Source organism: Kogia breviceps, chromosome 11, assembly GCF_026419965.1.
Source record: "Kogia breviceps isolate mKogBre1 chromosome 11, mKogBre1 haplotype 1, whole genome shotgun sequence".
NCBI lineage: Eukaryota > Metazoa > Chordata > Mammalia > Artiodactyla > Physeteridae > Kogia > Kogia breviceps.
In genome coordinates, this window is record NC_081320.1 from 73,252,294 (window position 1) to 73,268,206 (window position 15,913).

The 15,913-nt window shown below is 45.1% G+C and overlaps 1 protein-coding gene across 1 annotated transcript; it reads left to right on the top strand.

Annotated features, from left to right (window-relative positions):
• Positions 1-2,819: 2,819 nt before the first annotated feature.
• On the top strand, positions 2,820-12,128 carry CYP1B1 (cytochrome P450 family 1 subfamily B member 1). Its single transcript, XM_059078823.2, has 3 exons — positions 2,820-3,954; positions 4,379-5,425; positions 8,306-12,128. The coding sequence occupies exons 2-3, from the start codon at positions 4,380-4,382 to the stop codon at positions 8,892-8,894; spliced, it is 1,635 nt and encodes a 544-aa protein (XP_058934806.1). The 5' UTR covers positions 2,820-3,954; position 4,379; the 3' UTR covers positions 8,895-12,128.
• Positions 12,129-15,913: the final 3,785 nt, after the last annotated feature.

The window sequence follows — 15,913 nt, forward strand, 5'->3', positions numbered from 1 at the left end:
GGGTTATTCTTCAACCCAAAAGGGACTAATGGACAGAAGTGGGGTGCATGAGGACTGAGGGTACTCTTATCTTTGGTTTCCTAGCATGTTCCCCCCACCCCCATCTCTCCTTTTCTGAAAACAGAACTAGCCCTTTGGCCACAAGGGTGGCCTGATGCTAACCTGGCACAACAGAGTTCTTCCAGGGGCCTGGGTCATGACCTTGAAAGAGACATATTCTCTTTCTCTTGGGGTAGTTAATTTGAGGCTGCCCACAGCCAGCTTTCCCGCTACATGAAGAGAGTTATCTGGAATGAAGCCCAAGCAGAGACCAGCATACTAGACAGTGGGGCAAGCAGCCCCAGGTCCTTCCATCCTGTGAGGTGCCACCATTATCCTTCCCTGCACATGAGCCAGTGCATTTCTGTCCTGCTTAAACAAGCTTCAGCTGGATTTCTGTTCTATGGACTCAATACAATACAAGGTATTTTAAACCTCTGCTTTGAACTCTCTCTCTAGCTTAGCTGTTCTTTTGAAAGTTACTTGTACCAAACAATTCAAATTTGAGTTTTGGGAAGGCAAAATCCCCATATTGTGTGCTGTTGACTGAAAGGAGATCCCTAGGCCTTAGCCATTGGCTTTGGTTGAGGAACTGAGATACCTTAAAAGCCTGGTGTGGATTTTCACTAGAGTGAGGGCTCTACCATGAACTGGATCAGGGGTACCCACAGGCCGCTTTGGATTTACCCTGCATTTTCATCAGGTACCAGATGGACCCTCTAACAGAAGTCTATATACCACAAAGCCTGGGAGAACCTGAGGCCCGGCATTACCATAGCCAGTCATTTTGGCTTCGGCTTGTCATAATTGATAAGGTCTATCTTTCTGACAGCATTTGCCCAACTGGTTCCTCTGTCTTTTGAAGGCATGTCCTTCCTCCTACAAGAGCTGAGCCCAAGGCATTATGGCTTGGAGGAGGGTTTGCTTGAACTATTTGCTGTGGCAGGAAGGTATGTATCTAGTTTACTAAAAACTATATGACATTATTCAGGAATTAAACAGGAGATCTTAGGAACAGCTTTGTTTGTACTTTTTAAGATAGAAATTACTTGGTTTAAAAGCACCTCCATCCGTCTGATTCTGGTAGAGATACTGTGATAAAAGCTTTCAGGAATGTCGATAGCTCAAAATTGGCATTAGCCCTACACAGTTCTTGTCTACTAAAGTCTAGTAAGAGACTGGTACATTGCGGCAATCTTGAATGATTAGACAAAGGTCATACTAAAGCTAGATATTGTAAGGTTGCTACAAAATTCATTTCAAAGGATATATATGCCAGCACAGCCCTGGGAAACCAATGCTTATTTACTCAGTTGCTCAAAAACTAACTTCCTTACGGAACTGAGTACCCCATCATGAAGTGTAAAATCATTTCCAGAGAACCTCTCAAAAGCTACTGAATGGAGAATTTTACAAAAAGTCATTTTCTTATCAGATAAGATATTTTAATGTTGGTTTCAACCTTTCAATAAGTCAGACTCTTAAGACGTCCCTTTATTTTTCTTTAAAATTTAACCAGTTATTCCGACGTCATTAGCTATGAAGCACAGGCTGCAAGCCTCCCTCATTCAAAACCAATTTACCTGCAGAATGTTAGCATACTATTTCTTTAGGATCCTCAGAATCCTCAATTCTGTAAAACGAAACAAAACACCCCAAAAACTATTTTAAAAATCTGCCCAGCTGATTTTTTTTATTTTAAGGCGGGTAGGAAGGAAGCCATTTGTGCCTTTTATCTGAGGATTTCCTTCCATGTAAACTTGTATGATCGATCTGGAGTGTGACTTCGTGGTGAACGTTCAAATTCTAGCTCCACTTCTTACTAGCTAGCAGGAGGGAGGGTGGGAGGGTAGAAAACCGCCCCACTTTGCCCATGCAAGCATTTCAATCATTTACGTGGAAAGATAAATCATTTAAGATTATATCATTTGATTGTAAATGTATTACTATAGTGCGTGTGATCTTGGGTAAGTCATATAATCTCTCTGAACCCGTTTCCTCAACTGTAAACGGGAAACAATAGAGATTCGCAGCGCCGGTAAAGCTCATAAAGCACAGGGCTGTCACGTGGTAAACGCCCAACTTCTTTACTTACACTTGATAACCCCGGAGGCTCGGAAGTACACTTCCTACCTGGGTAACTACTATACATCCCACCCTTTCTCCGGGCCCGTCCTTTCCCCAGCCTTGGAGAAAAGACCATTTCTCTCCAGAGTCTTTAAAATACTTTGTACTCGCCGACTGGAAAGGGCGCCGCGGCCGGGGAAGCTACCGCGGCCCAAGCGCCTTGGGCTTCCCCTTTGACAAGAGAGTCCCCACTCGAGAGCAACGCGAGCCCAGATCCGGCCGCCACCCGCCCAGATCCGGCCTTCGGGTGGCGACCCGGGCGGGCGCGGCTGTGCGTGCGCCGCGGAGGGTGGTGGCGGTCCGCGCCCCGCCCTCGGCCGCCAACCCCGCCGCTGCCTCGGCGTGTCAGGTGCCGTGAGAAGCGCCGAGGGATATGAGTGGAGCCGACTTTCCAGAAGCGGCGCACGCAAGGCACAGCTCCGCACGCAAGGGGGAGGCGACAGCAGGAGAGATTTTTCAACCCAATAAAGTTCGCAGGCGCGCGGAGATTGGTCTCCTCCTCTTCTACTCCCCCCCCCTCCCCGCCTCCTCCCTCCAGGAATCTTCAGAGCGCCCTCCCTCCCCTCCTCTCTCCAGTGTTCGTCCCAGCTTGGCTCCCGGGCCGGGCGCCAGGGCCTCCGACGCGGCCAGCGTTGCCCCGCGCTCGCCAGTGGGCGGCGCCACCTGGAGGAGTTTCTACGCGGGAAACCTCGGGGCCAGCTGCGGTGCGCCAGCGCTGGCTGGCCTTTGTGTGACATGGACACTCTGGGCCCCGGGGCGGGGGAGCGGCGTCCTTCAGGGATTCTCGATCTCGCCGCGCAAGGTGGAAGCAGAACTTTGCTCGCCAAAGGGCCTGACATGACCGGCCGATTTGCTTGCGAGAACGTTAAAATAAAGATAAAACAATTCGGGATGCAGTAAGGCAAACTGCTACCACAATCGAACATTCTTTTCCAAACCGACAGGTTTCCTTTCCCGGTTCTGGCGCCCAAGGATCTCGAGCGGTTTTCTCTCGGGGAAGGACGCTCAAGCCACCGAGAGGGAAGGGAGGTCTTACGCTCGGGGCGTGGAGGCGCTCCCACCGAGAGCGCAGGGAGGTGCTCAGGTTGTGTCCCGGGGAAACTGTGCGGCCTCGATCGGGGGTGACTGCGAGGAAGAGTGGTTTTTGGGCAAACGAAAAGTTCACACCGCTGCTTCCAGGAAAGCCGCCAGCTACTGCGCCAAGGCCGTCGGGGCGCTCCGGGGCCGCCTCGCGTGACCACCCGCGCGCGCGGCGACCCAAGCTGAAGTCCGAGAGGCTTGGACTGTCCCGGCGCGCCCCGCCCCCCGAAAGCCCCGCCCCCGTCAGGTCCCGCTGCCTCCTCCCCCACACAGACCTTAAAAAAGAGAGAAGCGGGATGGCGCGGTTTGACTCTCCCGAGTGACTGTGCAAACGGGCCACGCCTGTGCGACGCCAGTTGTCACAGCCGTGCGGGGGGCGTGGGGGCTGGGAATTGACTCTATTCATCGACCCGCAGTCTCAATCCCCACGCACTGAGAAAACCCTGACTTTGCCGAGGCCCAGGTGCAGCGGGGCTCTGCAAAGAAGACACCTTTCTCCGCCCCCATCCAAATCCAAGCTCCTCTGGCTCTGACGACTCCTAGAGACTCCAGAGTGGGAGCTAAAGTTCCCAGACCTGGCAACAGGTGTCCAGGGCGGGCCTCCGACTTCCTGGAGACACTTAGGTTGCGGTCTGGAATCCCACAAAGGCCCCAATCAGTCCTCGGAGCCGGCCGTCTGGCGCTGCTGGAAACCGCGCCGCCTTGCAGGTCAGTCTGTCGGCGGAGCCGCCTTCCTGCGGCCTCTTGTGATGGGTTCTCGCAGATCAAGGGTGACGGGGGGCTCAGGGGCCGGGGTGGTAGGCACTTAGAGGGAACTGAGCGCCACAGCCTTGATGCCCGCCGTGTTGCCCTTGAATTGCAGGAACCGTTACGAGGCTGGGGCGGGGTCGGGGGGAGTCTGGGTCACAGAGAGGTAGAAACACGACCCTTCCCTTCGCTTTTGGGGAATGGGTTTGGGATGGCAAGAGGCGTCTTCAGCGGCTGCTCCAGTGAGCTAGCCCTGACCTGATCTACGCACGACCCCCTCCCTACCCACCAGTGAACGGTAGCCCGAGGCCGGGGGTAGGGGCGTAGGGCGCCCGCTCCTTTCTCTGCCTACCTGAGTGTCACGCCTTCGCCCTTCTCTCCCCAGCATGGCCACCAGCCTCAGCCCGGACGATCATCTGCCGCCTAATATCCCTCTGTCGGCCCAGCAGGCCACGCTCCTGTTGCTGCTCTCGGTGCTGGCCGCGGTGCACGTGGGCCAGTGGCTGTTGAGGCAGCGGCGGCGGCAGCCGGGGTCCGCGCCCCCGGGTCCCTTCGCTTGGCCGCTGATCGGAAATGCGGCGTCAATGGGCCCGGCGCCTCACGTCTCGTTCGCACGCCTGGCGCGGCGCTACGGCGACGTCTTCCAGATCCGTCTGGGCAGCTGCCGGGTGGTGGTGCTGAACGGCGAGCGCGCCATTCGCCAGGCCCTGGTGCAGCAGGGCGCCGTGTTCGCCGACCGGCCGCCCTTCGCCTCTTTCCGCGTGGTGTCTGGTGGCCGCAGCCTGGCTTTCGGCCAGTATTCGGAGACCTGGAAGGCGCAGCGGCGCGCGGCGCACAGCACGATGCGAGCCTTCTCCACGCGCCAGCCGCGCGGCCGCCGGCTGCTCGAGGGCCACGTGCTGGGCGAGGCGCGGGAGTTGGTGGAGCTGCTGGTGCGCGGCAGCGCGGGAGGCGCCTTTCTCGACCCGCGGCCGCTGACCGTGGTGGCCGTGGCCAACGTCATGAGCGCCGTGTGCTTCGGCTGCCGCTACAGCCACGACGACGCCGAGTTCCGAGAGCTGCTCAGCCACAACGAGGAGTTCGGGCGCACGGTGGGCGCGGGCAGCCTGGTGGACGTGCTGCCCTGGCTGCAGCGCTTCCCCAACCCCGTGCGCACTGCCTTCCGTGAATTCGAGACGCTCAATCGCAACTTCAGCAGCTTCGTCCTAGACAAGTTCCTGAGGCACCGTGAAAGCCTTCGGCCCGGGGCCGCCCCCCGCGACATGATGGACGCCTTCATCCTCTCGGCGGGAAAGGAAGCTGCCGCGGACTCTGGCGAAGGCGGCGCGCGGCTGGACGCAGAGTACGTGCCGGCCACCGTCACAGACATCTTCGGCGCCAGCCAGGATACTCTCTCTACCGCGCTGCAGTGGCTGCTCGTCCTCTTCACCAGGTAAAGCCTCCAGGAGGCTTGGGATGGCCTTCCTCCCCTCCTCTGTAAAAGGCAGAGTGGAATTAGAATATGCTGAGGTCGCGACTAGCGCGCAGGGAGGGTTTGGGGATTCGCTCAAGGTCCCAACCTCCCAAATCTGAGACCGCGTCCGGAAAGCGCGACTCAGGAAGCACGGTGCTGGCCGAGATGGGCGCGCACTGCCGCCCCACCCAGCGGCGACCGGATGGCTCCGCATCTCTGATCTTGTCGCTACCCGCTCCGAGTGGGGACGAATTTGTGTGAAACCCCTTGGAAAAGCAAGATTTTTTTTTTAAGTGCGCGCTCATCATCCCCGATCTCCCGCACAGGCACAGGAGAAGCAAATTTGGAACGGTTCCAAAGGAAAGGGCAGCGCAGTAAAAAAAAAAAAAAAAAAAAGTTAAACACAGCAGCCTAATCGGCTCGGCCAGTCTGCAGCGCGGATCGGAAGCCGCCCGGCCCTGGAGCCAAAAGCCAACCGCTCGTCAGGGCTTTGTACCTCGGCAAAGGTAGAGATTGGCGGTCGGGCCTCACGGACGGCTAATCCGAAACTTTAGGAAAGCGGCCAGAAACCAGCGGATTGTGCTGGGTTTCTAAAACCGCCGCGCTAGAAGTGTCAGTGTAAAGAATGGGAGAAGCAGTAACTTTACCGAACGCAGAGCGGCATCTAGAAAGGCAAACTGGGTATCCGGGAGGCACCTGCAGCCCTCTAGGATCCTTGGGTTCGGCTCGGTTAGTTGGACCCCAGTCGCGGACCTCTGCTAAATTTGTACACGCACGAATTAAACAGGTCCCCAGTATCCCCAGATTGAGCAAATAAAAAATAAATTTTATATAGGACATAGTTATATTAAAAGATTAGCCTTTGTTTATCTGAAATTCACATCTAATTGGGCAGCCTGTATTTTATCTGCCAACCTTACCCCAGGGGCAAATGTCTCATTCAAGGCAACTCCTGATTGCCCTGAGAGACCAGAAATCCTGGTCGTGCAATTTCTTGGCGCACAGGTAAGCGATAGGAGAAGCTGAATTTGCTGGACCCCTAGAAACTGGAAGGTAAAAACAACTTTTGCCGTTAGAATCCACTGCATTAGAATCCTGTATTTCCTTATGTACTGTACAACTGCTTTTCACAAATCCTTCTTTTTCTTTCTTTCTTTTTTTGGTTATATTTAAAATCACTTTTCAGTATTAATATCATGGAAAACACATATGGGGGAGGGGCAGAAATCGAATAAAGAGAAGTCAATAATAACAGGTCAGGAAGAAGAGAATTACAGAATGGGATCAATAAGTCCTTTGCATCCCCAGATAAACATGTTATCTTTTGAAACAGACTTTCTTTTTTTTCTTTTCTTTTTTTTCACTAGAAACCGAATTGTAAATCGTTCTCCAGGTACTCCAATTGGGCAGCAAAAAGAAGTAAAACAATTTTGGGATCACTTTCAATTCGGTATAGCTAATGAGTCCTTTTTTCTTCTTTTTAGTGAAAAAATATGACAGGGGTTGACAAGTTACATTACCTGTTTTTGTATGTAAGTCTTATGGAAATACAGCTATGCCCATTTATTCACGTATGGTCTATGGCCGCTTTCACACTACAGCACAAGGCAGAGTTTGATAGTTGGGAGGCAGAGGGTTTGATCCACAAATCCTAAAATATATACTATCTGGCCCTTTATGAAAAAGTTTGCAGACCCCTGAAGTATGAAGCTAAAGAAGCAATTTTTAAAATCACCCATAATTTCACCACAGGTGTGCTTAACTTTTTTTTCAGATTTGCAAGAATTTTTTACAAATTTTTTGAATTCTGACATTTCCACTCACTGTAGTGGACATTTCCCTGTCTCTTAAACTTGATTTTAGTAATTTTTTATGGCTACATAACATTTTGCCATAGTAACGGATTGTTATATACAATCATTTCTTGTGTTTTAATGTTGATTGCATTTTTAAAATTTCAGCTATTGTGGTTATGTTTTTGTACCTGCTAAGTTATTTCCTGAAAATACATTTCTAGATCACTGTGTTTGAAAAGGGTGGGGAGGAGTTACCCTTATAGATCTTGCTTTGTTTTCCAAAAGGATTGTACTAGTTTTATTGGCAACAGTGAATAAGTATTACAATCTGTACCGTAATCTCGTGAACATTGGGGATTTGCTTTTAAATTTAGAAGATATGCAGCTTTTTCTCTCGGGATACCAATTATCTTTGTATAAAATGAGAACAGTGTGTCTGCTGGAATTGTCTAGGGAGATGAGGAGAAAAGAAGAACTCACTTTGAGGGTTACATTTTAATTTTTGTGGACCCCGGTGCTTTTGCCTTTGTAGACATCTTACTCAATAAAAATTTTTTAAATTAACTTTTATGACTACATTGGTATAAAGATTATTAATATATTAAAATTATATATTGAAACATTTTCATTGACCTAAAAGTTTATTTTCTTCTGATTTTAAAAGAAATGAATTTTCATGAATCCCTCAAAAGTACTGTGGGTCCTAGGCACTGTTCCTGCTGTGCCCAATGGAGAAGTCGACCTTATCCATTGTTGTACTTTTTCAGGCTGAGAAAACTTAGACCTTTTTTTGACTTACGATGGGAAAGAGAGCTTGAGCCATGGGAGACTTATTACAGGAAATATAACTGTTAAGCTCCATCTTGTAATGCAGTGAAAGATTAGGAAACCATTTTAGATTTATTTATTTATTTATTTTTGCTGGAAATCTTAGTTGAGTTTCTGATTCAGATAGCCAGTGTAAAGAAGAGTGGTATTCAAATAAATTGTAATGGGCTTTCTAGATGAAAGAAGAATTAGTGTTCCTGACTTATTTACTCTCTCTGCATTAAAAACCAAACAGGTATCCGGAAGTGCAGGCTCGGGTACAGGCAGAACTGGATCAAGTGGTGGGTAGGGACCGGCTGCCCTGCCTGGACGACCAGCCCCACCTGCCCTACGTCATGGCCTTCCTTTATGAAGCCATGCGCTTCTCCAGCTTTGTGCCCGTCACCATTCCTCACGCCACCACGGCCAACGCTTCTGTCTTGGGCTACCACATCCCCAAGGACACGGTGGTTTTTGTTAACCAGTGGTCCGTGAATCATGACCCAGTGAAATGGTCTAACCCAGAAGACTTTGATCCAGCCCGATTCTTGGACAAGGATGGCTTCATCAACAAGGACCTGGCCAGCAGTGTGATGATTTTTTCAGTGGGCAAACGGCGGTGCATCGGCGAAGAGCTTTCCAAGATGCAGCTGTTTCTCTTCATCTCCATCCTGGCTCATGAGTGCAATTTCAGGGCCAATCCAGACGAGCCTTCGAAAATGGATTTTAATTACGGCCTGACCATTAAACCCAAGTCACTTAAAATCAATGTCACTCTCAGAGAGTCCATGGAGCTCCTTGATAGTGCTGTCCAAAAGTTACAAGCTGAGGAAGACTGCCAGTGAGAAGCCAGAGGCAAGCAGAAATTTTATAAGTACACAAGTCTTGGGGGATGGAGAGTAAAATTAAGGTTTTGGTTTTTTTCTTCCTAGCTCCTCTGTGCCACTTTCTCAATCAGCCTCTAAATTGAGCATAAACCAACTGACCCGCAGATGATGTGCTTTGCACACATGTCCTCAGAACGGCACCTCATGAGCAGTGGGCTGTGTAGGAGCTCCAGGAGATATTTTGAGTCAAAGAATTAAAGGACCCAAAGACTTTTTATACATATATTGAATGTTGGTAATAATAATTTCTTGAGGGAGCATTCTTTGGAGTTAAAACACACATGTGCATATATACAGAACTACCTAATAAAGAGGCATTTTAGTAACCATGCCTTGTCTGGTGGGATCCAAGATTGATGTTCTGTGTGCTGAAGTCTGCTCCATAGAAAACCGTATTAAGCAAAGTTTCAGGAAATATTGTTGAATATGCAAAGGCAAATAATTTCAGTGTAAGACAAGTGATTTGGGGTGATAAGGGAAAAAGTAAAGACCAGAAATTCCCTTCTCACCTTTTCAATAAAATAGCTTAGTTTAGGCTCTCATATCTATGGACGGATTTATCTTTTTGCCAACTGATGTGCTGCCTGTTACTTTTCTGGATGAGTCATAATGTTATTTGCTTGGAAAGAAATTAATAGCAGTTGATTTTGTGGGTTTCAGTGATTTCATGAATTTTAAAGTGTAAATTGTTAAATTGTAAAAAATTCCAAGCTGAAGTCATACCGCTCCTGGTTGCCAAAGTACAGAATTTCAATCATGAGAAAAAAAATTTACCAGCTTAGCTAAGCTTTAAGTTGTATGATTGTAATGCACTGACTTCAGTAAATCTCATAGGTTAAAAAGTCACCAAGTGGTGTTCAATATGGGTACATATATTACATAATTTTTCAGAAGCAATATGTATTAGTTATTTTATTATTAAACAGTTAGTTTTAATTATTTTGGTCAAGAAAGCGTTGAAAGGTGTCTCTTATAACGTCATAGCAAATAGAAAAGTACGAGTAATTTAACCAATTTTGGTTCAAATACATGGTATGAACTTGATTAAATCAACTGTTTTTGACATCATGGAAACCAAGTTGAAGCAAAGTCTCTTCTCTCATCCAAAATTTGAATGAAAAATCTCAAAATTAGATCTGCAAGATGTGTTCCTTATCACTTTACAGCATGCTTATTAAAATTATATTCACAATACAGAATCTTTTTTTTTGAAATTGATCTAGTTAATATGTTTTAATTCCAAACTCTTGACGTGCTTAAATTTTAATTTTATTTTAAAGCCATTCTGATTATTGAGTTCTAGGAAGTTACTGGAAATCTGACCATTAGCCTGTGGAAGGCAGAGAGATCGAAGCTGTGTCTGCCTGGGGAATAATGAAAAAAAGCAATGAATTATCTGGAAGTTCTTTATTAAGTAACAAGGGGGAAAATTCCCATTATAATGGACCTAGTTTCTCTTTTAAATGGTTTTTCAAAAAATAGCATTGGTGTTTGTGTTTTGGAAAGTCAGAATCAGTCTTAGGAGGTTGTTTGGAGGATTGCATTGCATTTCAGTGGAGCCAGTCAGATCAGTTGTGCTATTTAAGATGGCCAACCCAGCGAGTAGTCACTTTGGTAACTGTGAAAACATAAAGCTTGAACAAAATATATATGTTCAGTGTATGTAAATAACCTGAAAACCTTTTTAAAAAGTGATGGAAGATTGACTGTGTACAAAGTGAAGTTTGGAGTTTTAAGTTTTTTGCTCGCAAACGTCCAAAAGAAGTTGTGCAGTGTCCTAAAAGCTTACTGCTTGTTACATTCCATTAAGCTTTGAGGAAACTTTTTATCAAAATTATAAAGGGAGACGTGTATGATGGTTGTGGGGTCTGGTAAGAGAAAGGAGTGGGAAAAAAAAAGAAAAGGAAGGAAGATGGTTAGACATTCTCCTACTCCTTCAAAATTAATTAGTTTGAAGTATGAGTATTTAGAAGAAAGATGTTCCACGTGCCAGTGTTGAATCCCAAATAGATTTTTAAAAATCTATAACATAGCAACTCTATTTTATAATTTGGAATTTTTATTAATAAAAATTTTATATAATTTTAATTAATAAAATCCCACAGCTGTACCTCTTGAATATGAAAACACCGTGCCAGTATTTTTAAAGGCACTAAAGTCAACTGTGGAAATTAGGCTTACCCAATACATTTCAATTTGGGGGGTACTGGCTATTCAAAAACATTGTTATCCACCCTTCCCTGCACCCCACCCCCTGCAGGGCTGAGACAGTAATTTGGGGCTACCCTAGCCTGCTTACTCTGAGAGATGTGTGGCAGCAAAAGTAATCATGTACCAATCTGGATGCCTGCTTAAGTCAACCGGGTCCAGATGTTCTGTAGCCGGTTTTTATGTCCGTAGGCTCGGTTCTTCTGGCACTTTCGGCAGTGGGCTGAGGTAGAAGAAAGTAAGGTGGGAGATTTCTTGGTTTATTTAATATGTTTGTAACCCAGTTAAAGGAAGGAAAGCAAAACCAAAACCAAACAAATAAAAATAACCAAATTTGGGGGCTACCGTAATCAGGTTACTAGCTTGATCACAAAATCTAATATTATTTCTGCCAGAGAAAGAATGTATTTGCTGGTCACCATTTTAGTCAGAACATCTAATCCAGGTTATTACAATAGTTAAAGTATATTGTTTATTAAATGCTTCATTTATATATTAAAGCTTTGACTTTGTAAGGAAACTGCTTTTTTTCCAAAACAAGAGGAATATGTCTCAGGTTTGTTTTGTGGATTATCTAAAAGCTTTCATGTCTCAGAACTTAGCCTTTACCTGTGAAATGCTATTATGGCCTTAATATTTTCATATCACATCTATATTAGATCAAATAGCTGCACAGCATTATGTATTAATTTGTATGTTTTTTAGCTATGACACAACTGTGTCATACAAAGGTATACTTTAGTAGATGTTTATAATTCAAGGATAACTTCTTATTTAACCTTTTCTTGTTTTTGTATTTTATCATGTATGCTTTCCATCTGTACATAGCAACTGTAATACATAGTTTGTAACCGAAATAGATTTGGGGGACACAGCATTCATATGTAGCTTTTACTGTTTGATATACCAAATTTTAAAAATTCTATACCTGTAATTACCTGTAATAGGACACCATTACCAAAATAATAAAAATCACTTTCATAATCTTGTTAGGAAGTTTTACTTTATGTTATAGCAAATACAGTCTAATGTATTTATTTCTTTCAACTACTATTTATAAGTGCTTGACTTAAAATTTTGCATTGTAAATATTTTCTTTGGCCATTCTACATTTTAGGCAGCTTGTCTTTTTCTTTTAAATAGCCTTTCAACATCCAGTCTCCTACCAAATTCTTGATCTCTCCTTATTTTTTAAAATTGAAATACAGTTGACTTACAATATTATATTAGTTTTAGGTGTACAGCATAGTACATAGATTCAATATTTTTATAGATTATACTCCATTTAAAGTTATTACAAAATAATAGCTATTTTCCCTGTGTTGTACAATATATCCTTGTAGCTTATTTATTTTATACATAGTAGTTTGTACCTCTTAATCCCCAACACCTATTTTGCCCTTCGCCCCTTCCTTCTCCCCACTGGTAACCACTAGTTTGTTCTCTATATCTGTGAGTCTGTTTCTGTTTTGTTATATACATTCACTTGTTTTATTTTTTAGATTCCACGTATAAGTGGTAGCAGTTTTGAGTATATAAGAACCAACTCAGAAGTTAAACTTCAATGGCAAACACCTGGCAAAGTGGCAATAATTTCTAATTTTGAGAGATTAAATAGATTGATATTTTAAGATTCTGACCTTATATTTCTGCTTCATCTAAAAAATGCAGGACATATTTTTTTCCCCCCTCAGCAGCACACCAGTCCTTTTCTTTGAGTATTTCATTCATTCGTTTTTTTTTCTTTTGACAGGAAAGCTTTTGTTTTTAATTTGGTTGGTAAACATTTATTCATTTTGTAAGGGACGTGTGTCTTAATTAATAAGTGCCATTAATGTCCAATAAAATAGAATGGATGAGAGTATTCTTTAATATACTATGTGGAAATATTTAGCTGCTGACATCTTTAACCTGGTAAAAGACTTGACTTCCCAGAGACCCTGCTGGCACTCCCAAGCTTTCACTGCCCCACCCTCACAGATGGCAGGGCCGTGCCGTAATTTGGGGCTCCCCCTTATTTCTTCCAGAGTTTAGCTCCCATTATTGTGAAATCAGGAAAAGTAATTGTAAAGTATAATTGCACACAGTGTCATTGATCCTTTGACTGGAGGACATCATGTTGGAAGCCGAAAGGTATAGTTAGGAATTGGTTTAAGAGAATACTCACTTATTTTCCAGATGTACTAACTTGGAAATGGTCATAAAGGGTTCAGGATGAGTGAAATAAATATTTTCGTAGGAAAAATATTTTTTAACAAAATTGTAATTGGGGTCAGGTGTTTGCAAAAATGTCAAGCAGAGTTGAATTCCACCCATCAATCTGGTAGAATATAAGACTAGAATGCAGGGTGGGGAATGAATGCAGCTTTGGACATAAAACAGGCGTGAGTGTTACAAACTCATAGAGATTGTTTCTATAACCTCAAAATCAGTCCGTTTTCCTGCACAAGTGCTACAGAAGTTTTGGCTGTTAACTTGCCCTTATTTTGGTTTAGTGACTCACATACTCTCTGCTCTCAAGTTTTGATCCATTAGTTATAATTCTCAGAGAAGAGAGGAGAAAGAAAAGAAATTAATATACTGAAATATATTTGGAAGCAATTATTTTTAATGGGAAAGATTGGAGGAAAATAATCTAGTTTAAACAGGTACGGGCAAGCTATGGGTAAACAACAGCTTTGTTTGTAGCTCCTTTATTCACTCACACACAGGCTATGTGGTCTTCAGTAACACTTTTCAACAGGGGCCAAGTGTGAGGGGAAGAAATGAAACTCAGATATGTTTTAAACGAATACCATGTTTCATCACCCTGCTAAGCACATGAATGTGTCATCACACAACAGTCGTGTGAGGGAGGCAGTAATGTCACGGGCCAAAATTCTACGTTGCAAAGGGTCAGTGTCTGGATGTTCTCTGGAGATGAACTGACTCCAAAGCCTGCTGTCTTTGGACTAGAGAGCTTGTCACCTACCAGCCTGCCCATGCTTGGGTGTACAGGCTAGTCCGTCTGTTTTTCAATCCCTGTGATCCCTGGAGTTTCACCAGCAGTGCCCCTGCTTTGTCTCGGCCACGTGCTACAATGACAGTGTGGAGTACCAGGAAGACTCACACTACTCCTTCCTTCTGAGAGAAGCATCCTCAAGCAAGAAAAAAAGAAGGGGGTGTGTGTCATGCTTTGTTTTAAAACGTTAAAACCTCTCTCCCATAATCTGTGAGCCAGGAATTTTTGCCTGAAGGCCATCCATAGGTTGGACCAGGTGCCTGACGTGAGAACTCTCTCTGGTAGGAGTGGAGGAGTGCATTACACTGGATATTGGCTCATGTGACTAATCAGAACCTTTCCTGCTCTCGGAGACCTTGAATAGGATTAAATAGGATACTCTCTGGCCAGAGAGAGACAGTGCGCAAAATCAAGGCATGAATGAGACAGGTGTGTTGACGGGAAGCCTACCTTTGAAAACAGTGTGACTGGAGCTACTGGAACTGGTTTCGGACCACTTGAGATCCCTTTAGGTGATAGAAAGGCTACATAAGCTAACTAACTAAATATATTATGTTAAATAAACAACACACTGTTACACGAATTACGCAATATTCCAGCACACACCTAACAGCCCCTGAGAGCCCTGCCGGTCAGGGGTTCCGAGTCGCTCCACCAGCCTGTAAAATCTTCCAGCTTCTCTAAAAGATTTTTAATTCTGCTTTTATTACTCTTTGCCTACTTTTGTTTCTTGCCCTCTCCATCTCAATACTGCCTAATGTGTACTTTGTTTTGTATGCGTTCCAACGAAATGTGTATGATGGTTTTGTATACATGCTTTTTAAAAAAAATTTTATTTACTTTTGGCTGCGCTGGGTCTTTGCTGCTGCGCGCGGGCTTTCCCTAGTTGTGGCGAGCGGGGGCTACTCTTTGTCGTGGTCCCCCCGCCCCCCCGTTCACATTTCACTGCTGCTCGCCTTCAGTAGGCACCTTGGGTCTTCCACTGCCCTTCCCAGCAATCACCCTTTCGATTTAAGCCTCTGCAGTTCCCACAGCCCCCAAGCAGATCCAGTTGGCACTCTGCTTTCCTAGCACTTGGCATTGACATTGAAGGAGAAAGTGGGGAAACACAGGCTGGATAAAGAGGTGAGAGAATAAGGCTGAATTTTCACTGTCGTATTTTCCAATGTGGTTTCCAGAAACTTACTGCAGTAAAAAGCAGGGTGAGCCTGTCTGCTACTTAGTTTTAATTCCTAACTTCGAGAGATGGTTCTGGAAACTGCTGTGGAAGCTTGGTTAATATAAACCACCACCAACAAAAAACTGTTCTCCTTCCTCATTGCCCCACCAGCCTCATTTTTTTTTTTTGTGACAGCGTGTCAGGCAGTTCAGTTCACGATATAGACTTGCTGTTTGGCTCTGCAGAGTTCAGTATCGTTTTCACTTTCTTTGCCCAAACTTCCCATCACCTCCCTGTAGTTAGAGCTCAGGTTTCATCTTAATAAAGCCTGTCTGGAACTCTCTGTTTAATACCCAGCCTGGCCCCTTCCCCAGGCGCCCTCAACTCCCTTACGTTGCTCTACTTCTTCTGTTTTTCTTTTTCATAGGACTTATCTCCTGTTAATATAACATAAAATTAATCTTTTAATTTCATTCATGGTTCATGGTTTACTGTCTCTCTTCGCGAGATCCCACTCCCCAGGGTGTCAATGCGGCAGGGGTGGGCATCTTTATGTTGCTTGGCAAGTGGAATATCCAATCATCCTGTTGCATTTCCTACCCAACAGCC

What these genes read in the sequence shown, in the direction of transcription:
- CYP1B1 (XM_059078823.2), top strand. Translation starts at nt 4,380, where the DNA reads ATGGCCACCAGCCTCAGCCCGGACGATCATCTGCCGCCTAATATCCCT. An exon ending in CTGCTCGTCCTCTTCACCAG is followed by an intron (nt 5,426 to 8,305) that starts GTAAAGCCTCCA and finishes AAAACCAAACAG; the next exon opens with GTATCCGGAAGTGCAGGCTC.